Source organism: Taurulus bubalis (genome assembly GCF_910589615.1).
Source record: "Taurulus bubalis genome assembly, chromosome: 3".
In the NCBI taxonomy this organism is placed as follows: Eukaryota; Metazoa; Chordata; class Actinopteri; order Perciformes; family Cottidae; genus Taurulus; species Taurulus bubalis.
Window position 1 is genome coordinate 28624394 of NC_136591.1, and position 26672 is coordinate 28651065.

The window sequence follows — 26672 nt, forward strand, 5'->3', positions numbered from 1 at the left end:
ACGTGTGTCGCTAACAGAGGAGACGGCCACAGACAGCGAGCAGCTACAACCATGAGACCGCTTTTACTCGGTAGGTGACACCAGCAACAGCATTTCTGCGTGTGAAATACTTATGTCTGTGTTATGTTAGTGTTAGCTGTGTTTTACACCGTTTTCTGCTGCTGCAGCTTGAATAGCTGAGTTGAGGTGCACAGAACACTGCCAGGCCGCTGTTATCGTTGAATCAATGCATTCATAAACAGACATTGTATTTGTTGCATTACTCATATTCTGCATTTTAATAGGCTTGTGGTGTCCCTGCAGCTCTGACTCTACTGAACAGCTTTGAGCATAACGTATTGTTGCGAGTCAACCCTTTGTATCTCCCCAACAGGAGTGCTGTGCTGCTCCCTGGTCCTGCCGGTCCGAGCCTTCTACTCCGCTGGTGATGATGTTGTTGAGCTCACCCCCTCCAACTTCAACAAGGAGGTGCTCCAGAGTGACAGTCTGTGGCTGATTGAGTTTTACGCTCCATGGTGAGGTCCTTTTTCTTTTCTTTTGGTGGGCATTATTTAAAGGCAAAAAGTGTCCTCAGATGAACCAAGTGACCCGAGTTTGAATACAAGCATCTCCCATCGACTCAGTGATGTTTGAGTCGTCTGTTTGCGGTCGCCCTCACTCACAGACACATTAACCGTAGGATCTGAAAGAAAGGACATGGGAGACTTGGATGCAACATTATTAGTTCCTCCTTGTGTCAGATTGCAACTACACAGTTCAAGTGTATTTGCAGAGCGCAATCACGTCATACTAAAGTAATTCAACATGCATGATAAGGATGCCGGACAAAAAATTATAGCATATATTCTGTTAAACAACAGCTAAATAGCTAAACTTTAACAGAAAATTACTTGATTTTCTGTTCTTGATTGACTAGACCTTTTTATAATGACAGACATTTTGACTTCACTAATGGCTGCATTCCACTTAGGGGAGGTCCTGGTATAATGCCAGCTCACTGGGAACTGAGCCTACAGATGCATGATGACACAATTTAAATGTTTCTGGACTTGAATACTGTTTGTCTACCATCCTGTCTAACTTGCACAGATTTGAAACTCATGAAGTGTGTGTATATATAGACACTAGAAAACCAACACATTCATATTTTATAACTAACCGTCAATCAGATCGTTTTATTCCTTCTCTTATTCATCACTACAGGTGTGGCCACTGTCAAAGTTTAACTGCTGATTGGAAGAAGGTGGCGACTGCCCTCAAGGTAAACAAAACGCCTCTCGTCTTGTCATTTACCTACTAGTTCTATCAGGGCAATGATGACAAAATCAAATATCAGAATATTGTTAGTGAATACTGATATTGGCAATATGACTGTCTGATTATGAGGATGTGCCCTCACTAGATATTTGCAGTAATAAGAAACAATTACTGAATAATCAGGCAGATATGACTAAGCAGGTACACTGAGCAGCCCACAGCTTTGTTCCACCTACAAGTGTTTTACACGTTTGCAACTCAACAGTTAGAATAACAGCAAACACAGGCGTGTGATGTGGGCAGACATTGGACTGTAGTCAAATATTAGTGAGTCTTGTTTTGAACTAAGGTAATGTTATTCATTGTTTAGTTTTTTTATTCAAAGTGCTTTTTCACACATAGTTGTCACCTCTAATCTTATTTTCTCAACAATATATATGTGTGTGTGTGTGTATGGAAATATCCTGCATACAAAAGTGACTGTTGCATTTGTTTATGGCCATCCTGACTTCCAGATTTGTGAAACGTCACACAAATGTTCTGTAAAGAAAATGAATAACAGGCTTGTTTTCCTTTGTCTTATTTTTTCTGAAATCCTCCAGGGTATTGTAAAGGTTGGAGCAGTAGATGCAGACCAGCACAAGTCACTGGGTAGCCAGTATGGCGTCAGAGGTTTCCCCACCATCAAGATCTTTGGAGCCAATAAGAACAAGCCAGAGGACTACCAAGGTACAGCCAAAAGCACTGACCAAACAAATAGCTTCTGTTTGCTGAATATGCAGCTTTGTGAGTTTGTCATTTTCCTTGACAGTGACCTGCAAGCCCTGCCAAAAAGCTGTTCTTGAAAGTTAAATAATAATTTTGATCAGTTCAGAGCAAAGGGGATTTAGGTGTCAGAGGCGGCTTACTTCATCCTTTCTCAGTGGCTTTCAGGGCCTTGTTGGACACTCTGACTGTTGAAGTTATTGATGTAAAGACTTGAGACTGTAAATTAATTTCTTTGGACGCAATGACCGACTTTTGAATCCCCTTTGTCCTTCAGGTGGACGCGGTAACCAAGCCATCGTGGATGGAGCCATGAACCTTTTGCGCACTCTGGTAAAAGATCGGATGAGCGGCAAGTATGGCAGCTCTAGCTCAAACAAACAGGTAGGAGTAGTTTGTTGTAACTGTTTGAAATTGGAAGATCAAACACTTAAGGGAATACTGTTAAGTAATACTCCACATCCTTCCAGCAGAGTGGTGGTGGTGGCGGCGGCAGTAAGCAAGATGTGGTCGAGCTCACTGATGACAACTTTGACAAGATGGTGTTGGAGGGCGATACGGTGTGGCTGGTGGAGTTCTTCGCCCCCTGGTGTGGACACTGCAAAAGGTGAGTTTGATGCCTCACACAGTCCACCCCCAGCTTTGGGAAACGGTGACACCCCTCCTCGGTAGTACAAGATGAAGATAGACATCTCTGAGATTTCTGCCACCAAAATACAACAGTGGCTGTTTGTTTGTTTTTTGTTTGTGCTGCTCAAAGCACTGAAAAGCATTGCTTGAAAGACTAAACAGTTGATTTTCTGGATACAATGTCCCAGTAAATCTGGATAATCCACAGACAGACTGAAAACGCGTCATTGGAACTTTTATTCAGGAGACGGTAATCCCTATTAAAACAGTTTAGTGCAATCTAAGCAGTTTATTTTCCTGAACCTTGTTTATCCAGTTTGCAACTTTTTCTACTTTTCAGAAACGGTTATTTGTTTGTGAAACGATGCATACATCTCATTGCGAATTATCTACTGTGGAATTAATTATTTAAGCAAATCAGTCAAGTCTTTTTCTTTTTTTTAAACCATCCCTTTTCTCTGTCGTTGACAGCCTGGAGCCCGAGTGGGCAGCTGCAGCCTCGGCTGTCAAGGAGCAGACCAAGGGCAAAGTTCGCCTCGGAGCTATGGATGCTACTGTGCACCAGGCTGTGTCCGGCCGCTACGGGGTGAGTGAGAGGTCAAAGTGGTGCATTGGTACACGGATACAAAATAATTTGACAAGTAGACACAGTCAGAACCTTCACTGGACACCACTCCTCAATACGATACTAGAAGTTTTGACAAAGCTGCTAAACTTGTCTTTTGCTCTTTTAACCACTGTTTAAGTTTAACTGAAGTAAATATCCAAATTAGTCAGTAAACATGATGATTCACTGGCTACCAATCCATGAGATAAAAAATTGCTCTAGATACGTAGTTTTTACCCTTTTTAAACATGTCTGCTTGAACAGTTTGAAATGCGTCAAACCTGAGATGATTGTGGGCTTTTAAAGTATTGGTTCAACCTTCATGCTCTTCTTACTGGGATTGGACATTTAATGAAGTCTCTGCCGCCTTTTACCAGAATATGTTGTTGCAGTCTGAACAAATCTATGAAACTATCTCGTTAGAATGGAGTAAGTCAGACCTCAATCTAGCCTCAGGAAATATATCTTCAAAGTCAAAATGATTGGCAGAAGTAGAACAATATGTGTTTTATCTTTTCAGATCCGTGGATTTCCCACCATTAAGATTTTCCGCAAAGGCGAGGAGCCCGAAGACTACCAAGGAGGCCGCACCCGTGGAGACATCATCGAGAGGGCTTTGGATCTGTTCTCCGACCACGCTGCTCCTCCTGAGCTACTGGAGGTCAGTGCACTTTGCATCATACATTCATTGATGAAAGTTTATAGTGTTGGTATTAGACTAAAATAAAAGGGTACGTAATAATCTGGAGATGGTTTTTAAAATCTAAAAGTCATAAATCACATGATTAACATGATTATCACCTTTTTAAGATATGTTTATTAACACTGTAGAAAACATGACTCATGATCTAACTGTACTAACTTAAATATTGTCTGTTTGGGTTAGACAAGAAATTCTGACTAAATCAACGGTCAAAATTCAACCCAAAATGGGGAGAAAAAAATCTGATTGAGATGAACTCAAATTAACTTTGCCTCGTTATATAATCATGCAAATTCACAAAACATTAAATGTGTGTGTATTGGAAATGTTTTTCGCTCAGATCCTCAATAAAGACATCTTGACGAAGACCTGTGAGGACAGTCAGTTGTGTGTAATTGGTTTCCTGCCACACATCCTGGACACAGGTGAGACTCATGTTCAATAGGTCAGAAATGTAACCTTCAAATATTTGAATTGATTTATTGTATTATTCAATATTGTATTAAATGCAGCAGAACTGCAGAAAACTAGTGCAGTGTGGGTACATGGCTGATGCATTAAAAGATCATTTTAATCCTTGAATCACTCGCCATGAACGGTCCTTGTCTCTCAACAGGCGCCGCAGGTAGAAACGGCTATTTGAAGGTGATGATGCAGATGGCTGAGAAGTACAAGAAGAAGACGTGGGGGTAGGGATGACAGACCTGTCCTGGATTATGATACAAATGACTAATTCTGACTGACTAATATCCTGCTCTCACTTTGGCAGCTGGCTGTGGATTGAAGCTGGAGCTCAGATGGAGCTGGAGGCCTCTCTTGGTATTGGTGGATTCGGCTATCCTGCGATGGCGGCCATCAACGCACGCAAAATGAAATTTGCTCTGCTCAGGGGCTCCTTTAGTGAGACTGGCATTCATGAGTTCCTCAGGTAGTTTTTTTTTCACCATTACAAGAACCAATGTCAAAATATGCCTCAGCGTAAGCTGAACGATGGCGCTCACGTGGTTCATCTTTTCCTCAGGGAGCTCTCTGTAGGCCGTGGCTCAACTGCCACATTGGGTGGCGGAACCATGCCCAAGATTCACACTGTTGAACCCTGGGACGGCAAAGATGGAGAGGTGAGTGGGAGCATCAGTGGTCTCATAGGAGTTAAATCTCTGACCATGTGTACAGATAAGTTATCGGCCTTCAGCCAAATGGGTTGAAGGCCCTGCTAGGCAGACATTTCATTTTGTGATATATATATATATATATATATATATATATATATATATATATATATATATATATATATGTATGTATGTATATGTATGTGTGTATATATATATATATATATATATATATATATATATATATATATATATATATATATATATATATATATATATATATATATATATATATATATATATATATATATATATATATATATATATATATATATATATCACAAAATGAAATGTCTGTAATATATAGTATAGTAAAATATATATATATATATATATATATATATATATATATATATATATACACACACACACACGTGTATGTTTTTTTTTTTTGAGCTCCACAAATTTGGTATTTGTCATATATAAATGAGTTGCAAGTGAAGTTCATGTTTATCCCCATCTTTGGTCACGATTTGTCTTTCCTCTTTCTTTATTTTCAACTGCAGCTTCCTGAAGAGGAGGACTATGACCTCAGTGACGTAGACCTGGATGATAACATGAGTAAAACTGAGTTATGAGCCCAAAACGGGGCTGGAACTGACTTGGGTCAATCTGGTCTGGTCCTGCGTGACCCGCCTCCCCTCTCCTGTGGACGAATGGGAGGCCCGGTCACTCAGTTAATGAAATATTCCAGAAAAGACACATGAGACACCTGCAGTTTCTCGCATCATCTTTGTCAGTCACACAGGGAGGGGTGGGTGGTGGGGTACAGAGGGAGGGGGGCCATGTGTCGTGTCTATGGAGTGAACTCTGCCTCACATACCTGCCTCACATTAGAAGCTGAATATTTATACGGTGGCCTTTATTTCAGCTGAGGGGGAGGAGGCTATGAATGTGGTATTTCAATTGGTCATTAAAGTATTTTTCAAACATTGTTCCCTTCTCCCTTTTTCAACCACCCTCGAGCACCGATTTTAATGTGGACAAAGTAACACTTCAATGTCCAACCTTATGGGACTCTTTATATTTTTGTTTCTCTTTTCAAACCAGTAAGTGAGAATCTTGTTGGGTTTCCATGTCTGTCCACAAGGGGATACTGTGGGACTTGTGTAGATTTTTCTTACACGACTTTATTTCAATTGTGTGAAAACAATTTTTGTTACAAAAATAAAAAGGAATAAAAACAATCACGGCCTCATTATTCACAAACTGTAACGATAACAGGAAATCATATAACCGGGCGCATGCAATACCAAAGGCATATCGAACTTATTCAGAAGAGCAACTTGTTAAATTAAGAGTTGACATCCTGAACCACATAAGCCACTTTTCAACACAGTTAAGGTGAATAAACTTATATGACGTGATGTAATTAGTTTTCTCCTGGTGTAACATAGTGGGATTCATAATACTTGCGAGCACATAATCCAGTCAGTATAAATATAAGATATGGCACTTTACTTATGGAGAACAGGAAAAAAAGCATTTCAAGACAAGAGAGCTTTGGAAAAACATAAACACGAAATACCTCGACTGAAAGCACGTCACAGTCCACAGAAAAGGAGCCACATTGACAAAAGAGAATTACACATTAATGTAAACAATAAGACAATGACTGTTTAAAAATAAAGGATTGTCTGGTGAGTGAGTTGTGACGCTGACCGACCGATGGATGTGGGTTTGACTGTTTTTGGAGAGTGTGTGTGTCTATTATTGTCACTGTCCTCAGAACTGACGAGAGGCTCCCTGATCCGACTGCAGCAGTCTGACAATGGACGGGTCGCTCTTGGCACCTTTAATGAACTCCTCCAAAGACAATCTACCTGTGAAGCACAGATCAAAAAAAGATTCAGCATGTTGAGCATGTGAGGAGTGAATCATACAGCAACCACCCACTAAAATCAACAGATAAGTCTCTTGCTCTTTTCGAGTTTATGTGCCGACAATTTAATCACAGATGCGCCCAACAACCCAGTTTAGGAAAATAACACAACTTCTAAATAAATTACAATGAACTTCTATTGTATGATTGAGGCATTTATAGCTAATAACAGTTTTACTTTTTTCATATAAATCAGGAAATCTTTAGATGTTTAACAGCATTGATATGTCCAAAAGTAGGAACAGGCTAATTACAATTTATTATGTCAACACTATATTTTTTGTAGGATTATAAAAATGACAGTACTTTCTTTTAGTAAATAGTTTGGAAGTAATTCAATTAGAAATGAATGTTAAATCATTATTAATTGGTATATTAAAATAAAACTAATACAATATTTAAATTATTAAATTATTAAAATAAAAATATATTATTAAGTTGAAGAATAGTATTTATAAACATTTCTATTTTGTGGGTTTCTGGGATTCTTGTCTAAACAGTGGACAGCTACATAAACTTTACATTTTATATCCTGCAAAAGTATTTCAAATGGTGACATGTTTAAGTTGTTGTTGTTTAGCCATCCCTAACAGAATGCATCTTTGCACTGTTTGAATATTGTACTACTTAGATTTGTGCAACAACACACCACACCTTGTTAAAATTAACTACCACTTTCAGTGAAACAGCACCTGTATAAATTGCATTAGAAAGGAGGGTTGGCTGCAGCTGTAGCCGTGGGCCTGGTCTGTGGTACCATGTGATGTTATTAAACACACATCTTGACCTCCAGACTTTCTGAACCTTCTGCTCCAAAACACATGTAGCTGACACATGTAGCTGCCCACTGCCACGTGACCGGCTCTCAATATGTCAAAAACAGAACGGTAAGACTTGGAGTGATTGCCCTGTCTGGCTCCTACTTAGTTTGTGTGGCTGATTTCCTTGCAGGTACTGGAGGTGGGTGTGGCAGAGGGTCATCAGTAAAATGGCATTATGATGTTCTTTAAATAAATAAATATTATGTGAATGGGTTTGGTTGTGTGTATCCGTCTTTTGTCATGGCTGTGCAGCTTGGTTTGTGACACTTGGGGAATGATTAAGTGCATATCAAATGGGTGTAGCATCACCTTTTCACACTAAATGTCAAACCACTGACATCGAGGTGGATCAGCAGGATGAGAAACACAAGACTGTTAATTATCTGGTGAGTAATGTTCATGTTATGTCATGTGGTTATATGACGTCCTATTGTCTTTCTGTCTGTCGCCTTGCTTCCATAATTCCTGTTACTTTCAACTGCTCTGTGGTGGCAATTGTATAATGTCATGGTCATTAAATACCCAATCTTTCATAATATATCTTTATTTGGTATGGCTTTGCCTTAACTGATATATCTAGCATTAATAAGCAATATAAAGTAATTTAATAAATGGTTTATAACACACTATCAGGAAGTGATATGCTGATATAAGACACTTTATTAATATACAGATTGGCATGAAGTCATTTTATATGATTACAACTGTTACTAAATCAGCTTTATATGTTTATACACCAACGTCCTCTTGGAATGGATGCCCACAGGAAGAGTTATAGTTATTTCTGCTTACATCAATTGTTATATACAAGCTTATATACCTGTTTATGTACCATGAGACAGTTGTATTTAGGACTCCCTATTGCTTTCAAAATTAGGCACATACAAAATAAAACAACAGTCTTACCATCATTGTCAATGTCCATCTGTCTGAAGATCTTATCTGTCCTTTTCTCTGGTGTTGATTCGTCCTCAGGCATCTTCATTACTGAGGATACCATTTTATAAATGGCCTACAAAGGAGGGAGAGAATGATTGCTGTTGTTAGCATATCAAATTCTGTTTGTCGTCTGTGTGAAGCTTTTAGGCGGTGAAGGTGAAAAATAACTGTTTTACTCTGGCAGCAACATCGGGTTCTGAAAAAGTTAATCAAATGTGCCTTGAAATTCTTTCTAAAGACCAGCAGGGTGCGATTCCCCTGGTTGCAAAAATCCTTCAGATTGTATAGAAGTCGATGAGAAAAGTACCTCACTTCTCACTTGATTTATTACCTCAGTAAACATTGCAGATGTGACTTCATGGTCTCAATCACTAGTCTCAAGTCTTCTTCAAATCAGCATGATATTCATTTTGTAATGTATGGTCCCATTTAGAATAAAATAGACAACAAAGCAGGGTATGCTTTGGGGCCTGGCTACCTTGTGATTGACAGGCTGCTACCACGGTGTTGTCAGGTTTGCATGTTGTCAGTGTTTTTGTCTTAAAGCCTTTTTTTTAGGTTTTAGGTTCATGGAAGTTAATTGTAACCTTTTTGGTGGCCTAAAAATAGGCTTGTTCGAAAGAGCTGCGCCTCGCCTGGAATGTAGACGAGAGCAGGCGGGAGCAGCAGGAGGCGTTGACAAAAAACTGCGGTCAAGTCGGACAGTTTTCAGCTGCCTCCAAAGTATACACAGGAAGTCACAGAAAAAATGACTTCCTGTTAGTTCCCATCTGTCGGCTACTTGTAGTTTACAGATCATGTTTGGATTTATTCATATGTGCTTATAAATATAGATTTATGTAGAAATGTGTGTGTAGCTGCATTGTTTGGGGTTTTTTTTATGTCTGCCTGTGAAATACATTACTACTGGTTTTGATGTGTTGTAAAATAAGCTTTATTATTATCAACCACACAAGATATGTTTTTTAGATTAAACCTGAGACTAATAGTTAACAATCAAGTGTTAAGTATTATTTACAACTACACATAAAATAAGAATTATCTACAATACGTGGTGTTTGCTGTCAAATCTAAGAGCCAATCAGCTCTCTGATGTAGCGACAGTCAGGCGTTTCCCATCGTGCACTGGGCTACGCAGTCGGTGGAGAGCTACTGCGGTACCTGGCTCTAAAATCTGGGCCGCTTTGCTCTCGTGAGATTATTGTTGACTACGTGTGAATGACGTCAGAGCAAGTCAGGATCAAGTCGGACACCTAATGTATTTGGTTTTACTTAGCTCCACCCTCTCATGTCACTTCTGGTTGCAAAAAAAAACCAAGATGGCGGCAGCCAAAATGCAGTACTCAGGCTCCAAAACAGCTGTGCACAAGTTCCTATGTCAGTTACTATGTCCACCTCTCATGTACTAATTATGTTCCCATCTGACAGATTTGTTCCATCTTTTGTCTGAATGCTGTGACCTGTTTTCTGTTGCTGGTAATGACGGTGCTCTGGCAAATGAAGCTCATCCTGCTGTTACTCTCACAGAAAGTCCCTCTTTGTCTGTTCCTCTACAACTGCACACGTTTTGGATCGCGTAAAGGTCTGTGATGGAGGAAAGGTTTTTCTGAAAAACGGAACACATTCACCACTAACAAAAGCTCTGATACTTGTGCCTGTTTTTTTGTCACATTCATTTGTATCCACAAACACAACGAACTGAGCCAATATTGATATGGCCCTGCCGGCGACTCAGCTAACCATGTTGGAAGAGTAAATATAGCCACAGTGATAAGAAAAACAGAAAGGGCAGCCCGCATCTATGAAGTCAAATATCTTATGAATTCAGACCCACAAATGAATACTGAGCCTACACAGTCAATATGTCAAAGTCAATTTCACTCAAATTGGAGAAAAAATGTACTCTAAAAGATATAACATTTGGTCCAAATCTAAATAGAGTAAAATCTACTCTTGCCTCAGTGTTAATAATTCAGAGTATTTTTTCCTCTATTCAGTGTTCATATCAACTCTACATAATTTACTAGTTTTTGACAAATTACATTTGTTATTTTGTTATGGATATATATTTAGCTAAAAACCTTTTAAATGTACATTCCTCCTACTTGATTGTATAATATGAGATGCACTGCTAGAACCTCGTCATATTTATATCTGCAGAATGAAGCTGATTCTGACCAAAACTAGGCAGGAGACTGATACATCCATGATGGATGCTGTATCCAGCATGAGCATCCATAAAGAAACCCTGTTCTGCATACAGTCCTCACCTGAACTATCTCCAGCATCTCTGCCCGGCTGATGTACCCATTCCCGTCCAAGTCGTACATGCTGAAGGCCCAGCGCAGCTTCTGCTCCAACCCGCCACGCGATGTCACACTCAGGGCGATGATGAACTCCCTGAAGTCGATGGTGGCGTCTCCGTTGGTATCAAACGTGCGGAAGACGTGCTCAGCAAACTTTGAGGCATCTCCGTAGGGGAAAAAGTTGGCGTAGATCTTCTTGAACTCCTCCACAGTTAGGTGGCCGGTTGGACAGTCCTTGAGGAAGCCGCGGTACCACTCCTGGAGCTCGTGGTCAGTGAACTCTGTGTTCTCTCTCAGGTCGTTCAGGACCTCGGGCCGCAGCTTGCTATTCTGTTTCCCCATAACACAGCGCTCTCAGGGAGGCGGGCAGATAGCCGGGCCGGTGTTTCTACCTTCTCTGGCGGCTCGGCTTCCTCTGCTCCTGCAGGAGACCAACAACGCTCATTAACATCCTTGTGTGAACATCATAAATGATTCATCGGTTCAATAATTCCTCTCAGCCAGCAGCAGTGTTTTATCATAAAAACATGTGCTGATGATTCTCGGGCAGCCGAGCTGAGGGATAAATCCGGATCGTTGAGACAATGTCCATACACAGGAGAGAAGTAGAGATTAGATTACAACTCAGGTCTCATGAGGTTACAATATGTGTGTGTGGTGGGGGTGTGGATGTGTCTCCGCGGAGACGCTATTAATCCTCTGGCACGGTGATCATTTATCGACCTTTAATTGCATGGAGGCGGGGCAAGTGTTCTGGTGCACTGTAACTCTCAATAATTTCACTTGCTTAAAGGTCAGGCGGGTACTGACTGTTGTTACTAAGAAAGCCAGACATTCACCTCAACAATATTCCTCATCTTTACGTGAAAATGTATATTCTAATTAATTTTAAGCAGAGGAGTTCATACACTGCTCAACAAGAGAAACACAGATGAAGGGGGGAAAATACCAATGCTAACAAGGACAATGAAGCAATAACCACCTGGACCTATTCACCTCTGGTTTTTGTGTTTTTTCTAAATTCAGTTTCCATGGTTATAATCTGTTTATTCATGTATGCAGGGGTATTCATGATTGAGGATGTGAGGATGCATAAAAACAACACATCCAGGACAAAACCAAAACAATACAATAAGTATTAAATGGGACACTGTGCATGCAAACCACAGATGAAGCAGACATGGGTGTGTTAGTAAGCAAAAAGGTAATGACACTTGCATACTGTTAACAACATATATGTTTGTTTTTGTCACATAAGAGAAGAACATCTTTCATGTTTCATATATTTTGTCAGCAAGGAAAGGTGGTATAAACACACACATTTATTGACATTTACATGAGGAAATGAAATCCATCTGCTTTTCCTCATTTTAAGTATCAACCATCTCAAATCTGTGTTTCATCAGTTTGTGAGCAGCCTTGGTTTGAAAGAAAGGAACAGAAAGAAACAGACGAACTTCAACATGGTCAGAATGTAAAAAGTAACAGTTAAAAACACGTGTCAGGTTCTCCTTTTTTTTTTTAATCAAAAGAAGAAATTTACCAAAACCTGAGCAAATCTTTTCCAACACGAATCTGGTAAAGTGTGCGTGGGAGGGAAATAAAAAGAGATGTGCGAGGGCAGGAGGAAGAAAGAATCGAAAAAGTATGACACATAAAAAGAAAAACTATTTCCAGCTAATACCAGCGGTTCAATTACATAATAATCCTTCTGAATAACAAATCCACTCTTCTGTGTTACAAATAATGAATTTGTGGAAGGGAGAGATGTATTATCTCCATGTTTGCTCTCCTCCAATTGTTGAGCTCCCATTACTCCTGTGTCATTGGCACCAGAATGATTTTATCTGGCGTAGAACAAATGAGAGCTGTGTGAATTTGGATGAGGTCTTTTCAACACGCAGTCCTTATTTCTCCTAATTGTCACATGGGTGTAATTTCCTGCAATTTTATGAATCAAAGTCAGAGAGTAACATGAGAGGCAGGCAGGTCTGAGGACTAGCCAGTAACCTAAACGCTTAACAATGTCCCCCGGACTTATAGATGGAAAATAAATCAATAAAACACAACACATGTATTACGGTTTATCCTGTACCCCAGTTTTCTTAGCATGTTTTAACCAGAGTGGTAGGTGCAACTTTTTAAATGACAATGCCAAAATATTTAATTCCAGATTGCTTCATTATTTGTTGAAAATATTTTAAGATTTAAGGGTCTACATGCCCTGTGAGGTTGTGCTTTGAGCGAAATGATAAAATAATGCTAACATGTTTGCAAAACAAAGTCTGTATGAAATTGTGAGCCAATCCATCAAGTATAAAAGAGATAATTCACTTGCATTCCAAATTTGCCCTGCTGGAGATACTAGGAGAAAATAAAGGGAATCACCAAGATCATAATGATTCATCTTCTGCATATTGATGAATCTTATCCAATGAATTAATAATATGATCCAAATGAAATTATTTTAAAACGAAAGCCCTCTATTGCATTTTGAAATAGTAACAATGCTGTCATATAGTAGGATTCTGTGGTGCCTTACACACACACTATAAACGTGATGCTTACTTTGAGAATATAACACAGTCAGCTGACTGTGTTTAAACAGGGCCGAGGTATAAATCACACACTGCCCTGCAGGCCGGACCATATAGTCTTCCGCTCTAACGTACAACAGGATGAGGGAGCGGCAGCATCTCCTCAGCTCTGGGCCACATGGACTTTTCCAGGGCAGCTCAGTGAGCAGGCTGAGCTGGAACAGTCATAAATATGGGCGTTGCTATTTATTCCCTCGTACACACAACACCACAAGAAACCCAGCGGATTCCAGGCTGGAAGACTGAAAAGTGCTGCCATGAGGTTTCAAGCTGCTAAATTAAGAGCTCCCTTAACAGAGGGGAATGTACAAACACACTTCAAAAACACTATAAAAACATTTGTATAGTTTCCCCTGGCCTCTGAAATATGCTCATTCATTATGCTCAGAATGAAAAAGCCCATTTCTGGACTTAAGTGAGAACAGTTGCCTCATTTTTCCGTTGTCCACATATGAAATATTGCTGCAAGAAAACGGTTTAAATGACTCCTGTGAGTCGTGGTTAACTTTGTCACCTGCTTGCCTCCGTACGATTGGCCGATTAGCTGTATTGTTGTTCCGTTTGTGCTTATGAAATGTAAGTTATTCCTGTGTATGCAAGGAATGCATACCGGCCTGCATATCAGACGTCACAGGATGTTTTAGATGTATTCACAGCTGGGAACTGGCTAGGTCATTTCCTAAAGTTTCTACTTGGTGCAGTGGAAAACATCTTGAAACGTGGTCAGAAATAACTGCTCAATATTGCTCTGACATCTAAATGACTTCAAAGGAAGTCCGGCTCTCGTTGCCTTCGACTGTTAGAGATGCAAAATAAGTTTGTAAGGCCAAACAAGGTCTGCAAGCGTTGTTTGATACACAACAGTCCCTCGACATTGACATTTCAAGATTCCGTGTTTGCAATTCCCCTCAATTGCACAGCAACAGTCTCAGCCCCCATAGCCGCTCCTGCTCTGTGTAGTCCACTTTTTCCAGTGGGTTCCCAGCCTAATGAGACTGGTTCACACAAGTTACAGCGCAGTAAGTATCCTCCTGCCCAAGGCTACAGCGGAGACCTTGTAAACCCCTGACCAGTCAACTTTAACTGCTGTTTGCCATTCTCAGGCCCACTTCATTTCCTGGGTAGTGGCTTCTCACAACAAAGAAATCCTCCATTATTTTTTCAGATGCTCACTATGTCTTGTAATAACAACAAATAAATCTCAAAGACAGTCAGGAAAGGAGAGATTAGGGGTGTTTTGCTGAGATACATATTGTAGTCATCCATCCATAAAGCATAAAGCATGACACAAAGCTGATGGAGCGCATTATGCTTCACTTAGGGAGTATGAGAAACAAAGTCGACTGGTGTCAATGTTTAGATCCAAATGTAAAGAAAAAGAAAAAAGATATAGTCAATGGACAGAATTAATTAATATATATATATATATATATATATATATATATATAAAAAAAAATATATATATATATATATATATATATATATATTATTTTTTTTATATGTCAAAGTCATTCTGTAAGAAAAAAAACCTTAGACTGTTTCTAAATTGTGAATATTCACTGGTTTTCTCAGTCTTCTGTTATCATAGATTTCACTTTTGGGGTCTGGAAAAACAAGACATTGAAGACTTCAACCTTCAAGTTGTGATGAGTGTTTTTCAGCATTCACTGACATTTGAAAGACTAAACAACTAATTTAAAAATGATAATGGAAATAAACTTAGCTGATGCCCGAAAACAGAGTGTGCTATAATTGGCTGGATCATTTGCAATCATCAACCTTTCCCATCCTAAACTCTGCAATATGAAACTCTGCAATATGAAAATATTGTTCATGCCGTCTGTGTTGTGGCTCTTTTGAATGGAATGTAAACTGATGGTTCGGTGCACAGAAGGAAAGCAGAGTTACCATTTTAGTACTGTATGTAGCCTGCTGTGCAGTGGATGAGCAGAGCTGCAGTGCAGCCTGCGGTCAGAGGCACTAACTGAGAGACTGCATCAGGTGGGTGAGGAGTTAGTCCAGTGGAAGAGGAAGAAAAAGAGAACATTTGCTCTCAAGTTATTCTCGCTTCGTGGCCGTCTCTCTGAACTAGTGTCGGAGAAAATCAAGCAGTGGATCAGGATGAAGTAGTCACACACCAGTAGTCAAGGCAACAGGATAGGCTTATGAGAGGGAGGCGGTGTGACTATCAATCTGAACCAAACGCAGAACATATATTAAGACTTCTGTGTGTTTGCATTTAACATTTAAAATGCTTGCTGTTGGTTTAAAAAACAGTTTCTTCGAATACAGCAATATTTTGTCATCCACAATGATTTCTGCATCATGTTCATTGCTCAAAAGTTCACGACAGCTAAATCCTTAAGTGTGTTTCTATCTTAGCAGCAAGTTTGTAAGAATGTTAGATTTCTTTAGACTGGTGAGTGTACTTATTTATTTTGGATACACTCTTCACAAGTTGGCTCTGTTCTTGTTATTACAAAATTGTGGAATAGTGGTTGAAGCATAATTATGGCAAGACAAAAAGTTGTAAGGGATGGATGGCCACATCTTTGTTCATCAATACTGAGTCTACACACCAAATCTGTCAGAACAACCTTTAGAAAACCTAATTTTACAGGTTCATGGTTCTCCTGTGCCTCCCTTATTCCAGCAATCCCAGCAATGTGGCCAGGGCCTGCAGCAGCTTGGTGTCGATGTTGGCTCCCAGTGGGGACCGGCGGGGCAGCGAGGCATGGCTCAACTTCTGGCCGGAGGAGGAGGAGGCACTGCTGCTGTTTGCTGAGCTCTCCTCCTCCCACCAGAGCTTCCGACTGCAAGTCTATGGCGGATCTTGGTCTGTCGATGGTGGGCTGGACTCCTTTAGTCTGGCCTAAAGGAGTCTGACCTAAACGAGTCTGGCCTAAAGGAGTCTGGTCTGAAGGAGTCTGGTCTGAAGGAGTCTGGTCTGAAGGAGTCTGGCCTAAAGGAGTCTGGCCTAAAGGAGTCTGGCCTAAAGGAGTTCCTGGTGAACCTGCACGAGTCCATCTGATTTCAAGCCGAATCAGACCCAGTGCCAATAAGGAAATAGAAATAGCCAAACGATTCACTAATGGACTTGTTGGCCTATGTAGACCATGTAGAGGCATCAGTATTAAATTAGATGTCATAACCGGTTGAAAGTTCCTCACACTATTGATACAGGAAAATGCCCTTATAATTAATTGTGATAATAACTTTAAACATATTCTATCAAATACATTCAGTATTTCAAGCTACTTGCAAACTTTGCACTGATTAAAAATGCATTTTGAATCTGCCAACAGTTGGATAAAACTTGTATCAGTTGTAACATATTTGGCAACATAGGTGAGATCTCACAACACCTTCTTCTGTCCTGGGGGAATTGCCACAGCAGACCAGGATGGACTCCTGAATATGGGCTGGACATAACAGTACTGCTTCAACCAGTCATTCTAATTCTAATCATTCATTATTATTCATTCTAGACATGTCAACTTACCTATTTTAGGAGGAACAGTTGTTTATGAATATTCCGCTTCAAAAAGTCCACTTTGGTGAAGCTTTAGGTAAAACTTTCCAACTTCACGTCACCAAATGGCACGCGTTAACTTCCCCGTTAACTTGCAGCAGTCAAACCTAACGCCTCCTCTTATTGATACAACTCCGCTACAAATCCAAGACGAGGACAATTCGAGATGTCCGAGAGAGTTTCACGACCGCCTGAGTCTTCCACAAGAAAGCAAGACCTGCAGTCTGGTCGCAATGGCCGTAATGGTGTTATTTGAAGCTCGATTCTGGTTTGTTCGGTCCTGCCTTCAGCTCCCGGTGTAGCCGCTTTATCATTTAGTGGAAGATGTGGCACAGAGCTCGGTTTTCATCTGACTTGCTGACTTTACAACCAAAGGGTTTATTTTTCTCTTCGAAGGCGATTTATAATACTATGTCCGTATGCGAGGGAAGTAAGCACAGCTTGCAATGCTAAATAATGAATATACGTGTCAAAAGTAAACGTAATCGTTATTTAAAATGTGTTTTATTGCAATTTACAGACTCGATGTATTTACAATACCCCCCCTCCCCTCGCCCACTGAATGGATCCGTCCACACTCACTGCTTCCATCGTAGAAACAGTCGCAGCAGCGTCCTGTGGAAAATTATCAAAGGAGACTATTATTAGCACAATATCTAAAATAGACGGTTCACATTTATGGGAAAATCTTGATACTAAAAGAAAAGCTCAAATGCAAATGCACTAAATATACTTATTACAGTGCGAAACCTCACAAAGCAGCAGTTATAATCTAATTTAGATTGAACTATTCTAGTATTTACAATTCATATGACATCCTATATGCAAGACTTGGATTGATTGGCATACTCTTCTTATAAAGAAGACCCTTGTGGAGTAGCACAAGTGTTGATAACATAACTCCTTGGTGGACAATCTTTTTTAATTATAATCTACAAACACCAGCATCATCATGAGCTCTGAAAATACATGTATTTCATCCATCACACGTCCATCTAATGTTGTGGAACAAGCTGCACTGGAAAGTATCAATATTACAAAACATTACATATATTACATAAAAAAGAGGTTATTATATCTTTCACCAGACTTCTCTCTTAGCTTCACTGAAGATGTGCACTCGTCCATCAGTACCCATGACAGTAACCTCTCTTGTGTAGGCTAAAGTGACACTGCAAACAGGACGGTGTGTATGTCAGCATTTCATTGAGCGGATAAATAATTAACTGTGTGTGTGTGTGTGTGTGTGTGTGTGTGTGTGTGTGTGTGTGTGTGTGTGTGTGTGTGTGTGTGTGTGTGTGTGTTTCTTCCTGAAGCCTGACACCTGTTTCTAAAAGCACATGGAAGGTTTATCTCTACCTAAGAGTGAGTACAATACAGAGGTGGTGGTGGTGGTGGGGGGTGGGGCAGGGGGCGGGGGGGAGGCAGTGATAAAGTAGTAACTTAATAATGTTATCATCCTGTCGTTGCTGGAGTAATGCGATCAAAAACATTGTTGTGACTTTCTTAAAAAAGAAGGATCTCTTTTTGTTTAGGGAGAATTTCCCATATGACAATGAGAAAATAGCTTTTTTCATTAAGCCACCACAGTCAAAACATATAATTGATGCTCTAATCCAAGAGAGAACTTTTAAATTGAGTGAGCAAGGATTCATTATATCAAGTCTTCCTCAAGGACATAACGCAATGACCGCCTGGGATTGAACATGAGACAGTCTAGTAATGTAGCAAAACTGCATTGACAGTGACAATTTCTGTGTTGCTCTGCAGAAACATAAAGATCCACTAGAGGCCACTGACTGCCCTCCGCTCTGCTGCTACTGTAGTGTTGTTGGTTGTTAGGTTGATAGGTGGGTCCTAAAGCTTATATTCAGATGACGTGTGAGTTTTATTATTATTATTATGAATTATTATTATTATTATTTACTAAATTTCCCCTTGGGGATTAATAAAGTATATATTCATTCATTCATTAGACCAGAAAGGTCTGTAACTTGTGTTTACAAGATCTGTGTTTACAAGCACAGTCTCCTTCCAGCCAATTACTAGAGTATTCTGAATGTGGATGTAGTGATGCCATGTTGTGTCATTTCTCTTTACTATTTTGATAGAACATGACAATATGTTTCCACAAAAACATATATCGCTCTTTTATCCACACAGATATGTTCATGCAAGCACACACATAAACTTACAACCACATACTTTCTTTTGCTCTCAAACTAAAAGATTCCTCGCAAAGTATTGGATTTGTTTCATTCTGAACACAACACAAATCAGCTTGATACTGCTAATTTATTTGCAAAAAAAAAAATGAAATGTTACATCAAAAACACTAAGAACTAAAAAGGTGCACTCAGTCAAGCGTATATCTCAGCCGTGTCTGCAGCGACCACTGCTGCAATGTTTGATTAAATTAATTCTACCCACAATTCTAAACTGCAAGTGTTTTTTCTCAACAGATAAGCTCTCAATTTAAACTAGTTGTCTGCTCTGTGCAGGACCACATGTCATGTATGTCTCAATTGTTTTCGACAATATGAAGGTTGAGCTCCAATAAAAAGGCACAACATAACTGTGTCTCTGGGCGCAGAATAACTACTGATGGCAATGCACTCAGCTGTGTTATCACTAGCGACCCCTTCCGGACGGCAGCTGTTTAAGAGTAGTGAGTGAGGAGCCAGTGGGCAGAAAATTGTATCAATCAGGCATAACAAGTTTTTTTTTTTTTAAAGTGTCACATGCCTGGCCATGCAAAATATTGAGCAGTTCTCTGCAGCAGAATGCGAGATTAGCCGTGGACAGACACAGAGGTATTATGGGACACTGCAAGCCACAGCAATATCTTTATCCTTAAGTCTAAGTTTGTCTTACTTTTAGACAGATCAACAGGTTCATCTGCACCGCTTCCGCGATAAAATTACAATAATATAAGACAATTCTTACTTTCTGGTGACTTGACTACATACAGTAGCACCTTACTGTGTTGTAATGGATGACCCTGCAGGGTTTTATACTGTCCTGATGGGAAAAGATTAGATTGAGTGAAGTTCAAGTCGACACATGTTGCAAGATAGTGCGGAATTTCCTCATGAAATAACTTGTTGAACCTCTGTCCTCCGTGGTACGTACATTTAATCTTTCGCATGATTAGTGAAGAGCAGTCACTGAAGCTGCAGACGCTCCTCAAATATTGATCAGCCTGTCTTTACATTAAACAGAGTGAGGGGCAATGCTCCCCTTGTTGGTCTTCTGTCAATATTTAGGGAACACATGGTACTGAAATGAAGGTTTAACTTGATTGAGGCAGAATTACGATTTTCTCTACGCTTGATTCAAATCACTTTATTACTAAAGGGAACCAGGTGACCAGTCACACAACTCCAGATAAATGTTGCTTCCTATCTGCTGGATGTGTAAATATGCAACTGTTCACCAACAAGTTTTCCATATCAATTTAAAAAGTACATAATAAGTCAATATAATATTTGCGGTGTGTTCTAGCTGCCCAAAAGTGCCCAAAAAAATCAGTTATTGCAAGTTTAAGGAAAAATAATTACACTTAATCAAGAAATACATTTTATAAAGTAACTCCACTTTATTCAATTTGAAAGCTATATTGGAATAAATTGGCAACACTGTTGCACTTATAAATAACGACCGTTTAGACAGTCTCCACATACAGTCATTCGTTGGCATTGGCATTATAATTATTGTCATCAACCAGTTTTGGATAATCGAAGCAAGTTACATCTTCATTTCGTCTTCACATGTTGACCAAGATTTCACCTCTGTTAGTGGAAAAACTGTGCCATTAGATAGATGCAATCAGACATTTTGATAATACTCTTGTTTGTTTCTGACAATTACTGTACAGCAACAACTCAAAATAATGTATTATCTTTACTGATATGCTCCATGTGCTATAACACCTGCAGCTGGCTTATCATATTTGCACTACGTCGCTCTTTACTGAGTTGTGTTGAAAGTGGCAATGCTGAGTAAACTGTCCTAGAAGTTTCTAGATGTAGATTAAATGCTCTGCTGTGCTTGCACCCTTGGCCCTTATGGAAGTCTGAACATACTGTTGCTGATTATATGTGTCATAAATTGTCTGTTGGTCGAAGCTTATTCAGTTGATTCATTTTTGTTTGAATGTTCATCTCTTGTGACCTCAAAGATAAATGTGAAATAGGTATTGTAAAAGTGATATAATATCATGTCAATTCATGGTCCCCAGCTGATCAATCTTCCTTAGTTTTTTACTGATATATCTCAACAACCATTACATTTTGTACAGTCCTCAGAACACTAACTATAATAATTTTGGAGCCTTTATCTAGCGCCATCATCAGGTCCAAATTTCAGATTGTCCAATAGTTTGGTTTATGACCAACTGCAAAACTAATGACATTGTCATTTGTATTTAATGCTAAGAATCAAGTGTAAGAATGCTTCCACAAACTAATATGGTGAACATGATAACCATTATACCTGCTAAATTACACCTGCATGTTAGCATTGGCATTGGGAGCATGTTAGCATGCTGACATTTCTGTGAGGTCTCACTTTCTTTGTTGCAGTGATGAATTACACTTCCTGATGAAGCTATAGCTTCTGTTTGTAAAAAGGCCAGTGTGTGTGTGTGCATCTGTGTCTGTTACTTAACTAAATTATCATTTACACTTCAAACCATAGCAAAAGAATGTACACATACATTTGCCTGACATATTTTCCTCTCATTCACTCATGTAACAAACATGTTTTTGCATTTCCATACCCACATAGTTGCTGTAGCAGCATCCAGTCAGTCAGGTCTTCAGAGGTAAAGAAAAAAAATGGTAGAACAAAGGTTAAATCCAACACAATTCTTCCACTCAAAGTCCATTGAGTTGTGTCTATGTGTGTGTGTTTATGCATGAGTATACATGTCTATTGGAAAGAAGCCAAGTGTGCAATGTATATGATGTAATGTACAGGCACAGTATACTGCATGTTCTGTACCGTGGAGTGCTGTGTGTGTGTCCTGCAGTCAATAGAAAAGGGACTTTCAACTAGGGTGGCAAATGTTGTGTGTGTGTGTGTGTGTGTGTGTGTGTGTGTGTGTGTGTGTGTGTGTGTGTGTGTGTGTGTGTGTGTGTGTGTGCGTGTGTGCGTGTGTGCGTGTGTGTGTGCGTGTGTACGTGTGTGCGTGTGTGTGTGTGTGTGTTCAAATAGGCAGGTTCTGTGATTGCAAGACACTTTTTAACAATTCTGAACTCATCTGAAATACGAGTCAATGAAAAATGTAATATATTTACTGACTTCTCTTTTTGAAAATGTAAAGTTTATGTTTGTATGCTATAAACAATAGTTTTGGGATGCAAATAAACAATATTTCTAATGCATTAACCTTTCATATTATATATATATATATATATATATATATATATATATATATATATATATATATATATATATATGCCTCTGCTTGTTTGTCAGTATTTGACAAACTCAAAAACTAATGTACACATTAGAATGAGCTTTGCTATCCACGTCATCATACTTAAAAAGAAATGCAGATACTGTAGCTCACCTATGATTCACTGATAAAATGTGTTGTGCATATTCATGCACAGTGTTTTTTTTGGTGATTTTCTTAAATACAATAAAATAAATACCTGTGCAGCATACGGTACTCTAATGCAATAATTACTCATTATGTATTTAACAAAAATCCTAATATTTGAACATGAATATCTTTATGCTAATAATGAAAATATTGAAATACTTTTGTACATGTAAAGCTTTCACGCATGTGTGAAAGCATGCTATGCTGCGTGGTAGTGATACACTTTGATCCGTCTTAAAGAAGGGTTCTTCTATCAGTGAAGCTTTATCAGGTTTGGTCTTACGGGCTATCTGTCAGTTATAGATAAAGCTAAAGAACAATATCACTTTGAGGAACATGGTGATTTACAACACAGCGATACCCTATGCATGACTTCATTGTGTCTGGACTTTCAGCCAATGTTTGTTGAACCGCATCGACTAATACTCAGGTCAGTAAACTGTTGGAGAATACACTGCATGCTGTATTATGCAGTTAACAGTGCTGCAGATTAGTGCTTTTTTCCCTTTTTGCATTCATGATGGAAGAGACAGTAAATGTAATATCAATATCAAGTAACTGAAATATTGTGTTGACGTTGCATAAGACATCTACATCTATTCACTAATGTAATAACATATGCATGCACAACTAGTACATACAAATATGGTTTTGTACAACATTGTGTTGTGCACAATTTCAAGTGAGACAGACTTGTAAAAACAGAGTTTTAGCAGTTTAATCTATAATGTTGTTGCAGCACACAGTGCAAGTGGAATGCCAACACATTTAGCAGAGTAGCACTGAGTTGTTTGTGCATTTGTTCCCAAAATGTTGTTCAGGTAATGCTCTCAAGTGTCAAAGGCAACACAAACAGGCAACACTCAGTTTCAAGAAAGAGACAGAAGTGTATCATCTTTGTATGTTCTGTTTTAGATCGAACAAATATAGACCAATATTTGTATTTTCAAATAGAACAAAATAGGGCCTATAGAGCTTTTTGTCTCTTCACAGGAGATTCATACAGAGGAATGTTGCTTCGTTTATGCTACCAATGACAAGGTTTTTACAATGAAATTAGTAGTTTGATCTTTTAAGATTTTTTTTAATCTTACAAGTATTTTTGGCATTTCACTCTTTATTGATAGTAGAGACAGACATGGGGAAAGACAGGGGAACACTGTGTTTTTGCATTTGAACATCAAATAAGGCACAAAGTGCAAATCACTGTCAGGTAAGCAATGTGCCAGGGGCCTTTGGCTTGATACACAGGGCAACACTGGAAACAGGGTGGTGCGAGAGGGATTATATGCTATATGTTGTATAACAGTGAACATGGCCAATCACATCAGCTCCTCTCGTCCCGTTTAAAAGCATTGCCCTGCCCACAACTACATGTTTATAGTTTGGTTTTAGCAAAACAAATACAGAAACTATTATTATTTATTGCAGTTATTGCACAAAATCAAATCTTTTTTTTAAAAGTTAAATTTAATTGTTTTTGATAATGTTGAAAGTGTTCCATGATTCTCAAGTTTTACCGTACAATAACGCAATAACCTATCAAAAGGTGAGGAAAGTCAGATAAGAAACTGACTTTCCTCACCTTTTGATAGGTTATTGTGTTATTGTACGGTTTTGATTAAATAAAATATAATAAATGCAATTTCTATTCTAACTGTGACTTGAAGGGCTACGGAATTTATAGGTTTGCAAAAATCAGCATGTGTGACCCAATTGAATCCTTTTGACAATCTTGTTTAAAGAAGCAGCACTCAAAGCTTATGTGATGAGTTTGTCATACTACTCAGCACAACAATCCATAATGTGGGGTTGCAAAATGTGATTAAGGAGATGACAGATAACCAGCAGAGCATGCAGCTGATAACATCTGTACTGCTGCATCTCTTTCTAACTTTCATGAGTTAAAGTTATCATGCACTGTGATCATGCATTTTCAGGGAGCTATATGTACTTTTCAGACTACTTAACAGGAAGTAGATAAATAATAAGGTTGAATAGCAGTTAAAAATATAACCAGTGCTCTCAGTGGATTAAACAGTTGACCTTTATGACGATTGGGCAAGAGTGCCTTCAGTTGCCCTGCTGGGGGCTTGCACATGTCTGTCTCCTGTGATGTGGGTCACAGAGTTTATGATCACTCTCGTGGTCCTCAACAGGAATTAAGCACCATTTTATTATTTCTTTTGACTAAAATTAAGAAGACTAAAATGTATGTTATCAGCTCACTATAGGTAGTGTGTACCTTCACTATCTTCTGTGACTAGTCCTTCTTCTTCTATAAGGGCCCCTGGTCGTTGGACCAAACTGCCTTTTTTATTGTTGCTGCTTTTGGGTTTTATTGTATGTAAAGCACTTAGTAAATATTGTTTATAAAAGGTGCCTGTATAAGATGTATAAGCAGGTTATTAGTATTATAATATGTTTCATTTGTGCAGATAACTGATGTAAATGTACAGAATGTGTAACTTAGTGAAGTTAGGTTGTGAATGATGCAATGATGAACACTGTGAACGGGATACATAATAATTGTTCTTCCCATCAGTCACTTAGGCAGAACAATATTGAAAAAAAAAATACTGAAGTTTTTGTTTAAACTAATTTGTATGAAAAACATCAAAAAATAAAGGCCTTTTTTCTAAAGCATTTAGTATATGAATGAGTGTGCTAGCAACTATTTTAAGAAGTATTCCCTCAAAGTATCCTCTCCTCTTAACCCATGAGATCATTGAGAGCATGGAGCACGCATTGCTCAACTGCAATGAGGCTTGGCCGAATGAACCTTAAGACTGTATGTACATTTGTTTTTCGAAAAAAATATTGTTTTATATCTAATCTAAAGCTAAATTTATTCAAATACATTAAAATCTAGCATAGATGATGACAAATAAAGTGTCAGCCAAAAGTCTAAAGAGACTAAAGCTCCCTTTGGACTCTCTCTGTGTAAACACTGTCAGTATCTAACTTTTTTAAGGTCCTGATGGGGATATGTTGCACCAGAGCATTACACAATGTAGTTGTGTTAAATAAACTGAACAATAAAAAACTTAAAAACCTCACTTTTTTAAAAATATTTTAGCAAATTCAAGGTATTGCTGTTTATTTAGTGCATTTGCTGTACCTGCCGTCCCATTTCCAACTACATGTAAACATTTTAATCTTTGTAGATCAAAGGTCATCATCGAAAAAATATTGATGTTTGGCAAATGTTTTCGCTGTTTTCATTTTGGCTTGTGGCAGTGGAAGCAGAACAACAAGCATCGAACTCTTTTGCCAGGTACTATACTGTAAGTACTATAACTACAATTATTTTAACTCTTAACATTAGCCACATTGCTATATTAAACACTGAGTATAGTCATAATGTGTGTAGAGTGTATTTAATCAAAGTACATAAAGATATTACATTAATGTAAAGATTACAGATAGTTTTTTTTCATAATTCTGGTGTATTAACAGCACTGTTTATGAATATGCATTTTCCCTGTTAAATAAACCAGTAAATAAAATGACCAAACTAACACTAAAGGACTAATCTAACATGTACATAAGGGAAGCAAATCAAAAGCAAAGCTTTGAGATGTTGGTTTGTTTTTTGGTCAATACCATCAACAGGTAAAGACAAGTTAATCATCTTTTTCACATCTTGAGGGACTTTGTGTTTGGAGCACGCCTTGATCACTCAGCAGTCACTAATGAGTTTTTATCAGTGACCTAATTTACACTCGAGCTGTTAGCTTGTGAACTTCATTGACTGACTTTGCATTTTTACAGCAGAAGTTCACGAATATCAACTTTACCAGATTTTTGAAGTGTGAAATATTATACCCAAATGTTTAAGTCAAGGCACACT

General features: G+C 38.7%; 2 protein-coding genes across 3 annotated transcripts; one reads left to right on the plus strand and one right to left on the minus strand.

Annotated features, from left to right (window-relative positions):
- On the plus strand, window positions 1-6303 carry pdia6 (protein disulfide isomerase family A, member 6). Of its 2 annotated transcripts, none has more exons than XM_079214998.1 (13): window positions 1-70; window positions 374-515; window positions 1204-1261; window positions 1860-1986; window positions 2300-2406; window positions 2493-2629; window positions 3124-3238; window positions 3780-3920; window positions 4303-4387; window positions 4579-4651; window positions 4732-4890; window positions 4984-5080; window positions 5638-6303. In XM_079214998.1, exons 1-13 carry the CDS (start codon window positions 52-54, stop codon window positions 5707-5709), a joined length of 1332 nt encoding a protein of 443 aa, XP_079071124.1. In that variant the 5' UTR covers window positions 1-51; the 3' UTR covers window positions 5710-6303. The 2 variants fall into 2 exon arrangements, with proteins under 2 accessions (XP_079071124.1, XP_079071125.1); XM_079214999.1 differs by having other exon boundaries at window positions 2496-2629.
- Window positions 6304-6359: 56 nt separating this feature from the next.
- On the minus strand, window positions 6360-11421 carry hpcal1 (hippocalcin-like 1; the record flags this gene model as incomplete). Its single annotated transcript, XM_079214609.1, has 3 exons — window positions 6360-6954; window positions 8741-8846; window positions 11044-11421. The coding sequence occupies 3 exons, from the start codon at window positions 11419-11421 to the stop codon at window positions 6857-6859; spliced, it is 582 nt and encodes a 193-aa protein (XP_079070735.1). The 3' UTR covers window positions 6360-6856.
- Between the last annotated feature and the right edge of the window lie 15251 nt (window positions 11422-26672).

Bases quoted from the DNA above. Each gene is read 5' to 3' on its own strand.
- pdia6 (XM_079214998.1), top strand. The intron at 3,921-4,302 runs GTCAGTGCACTT...TTTTTCGCTCAG, and splicing joins CTCCTCCTGAGCTACTGGAG to ATCCTCAATAAAGACATCTT. The intron at 5,081-5,637 runs GTGAGTGGGAGC...TTTCAACTGCAG, and splicing joins GGGACGGCAAAGATGGAGAG to CTTCCTGAAGAGGAGGACTA.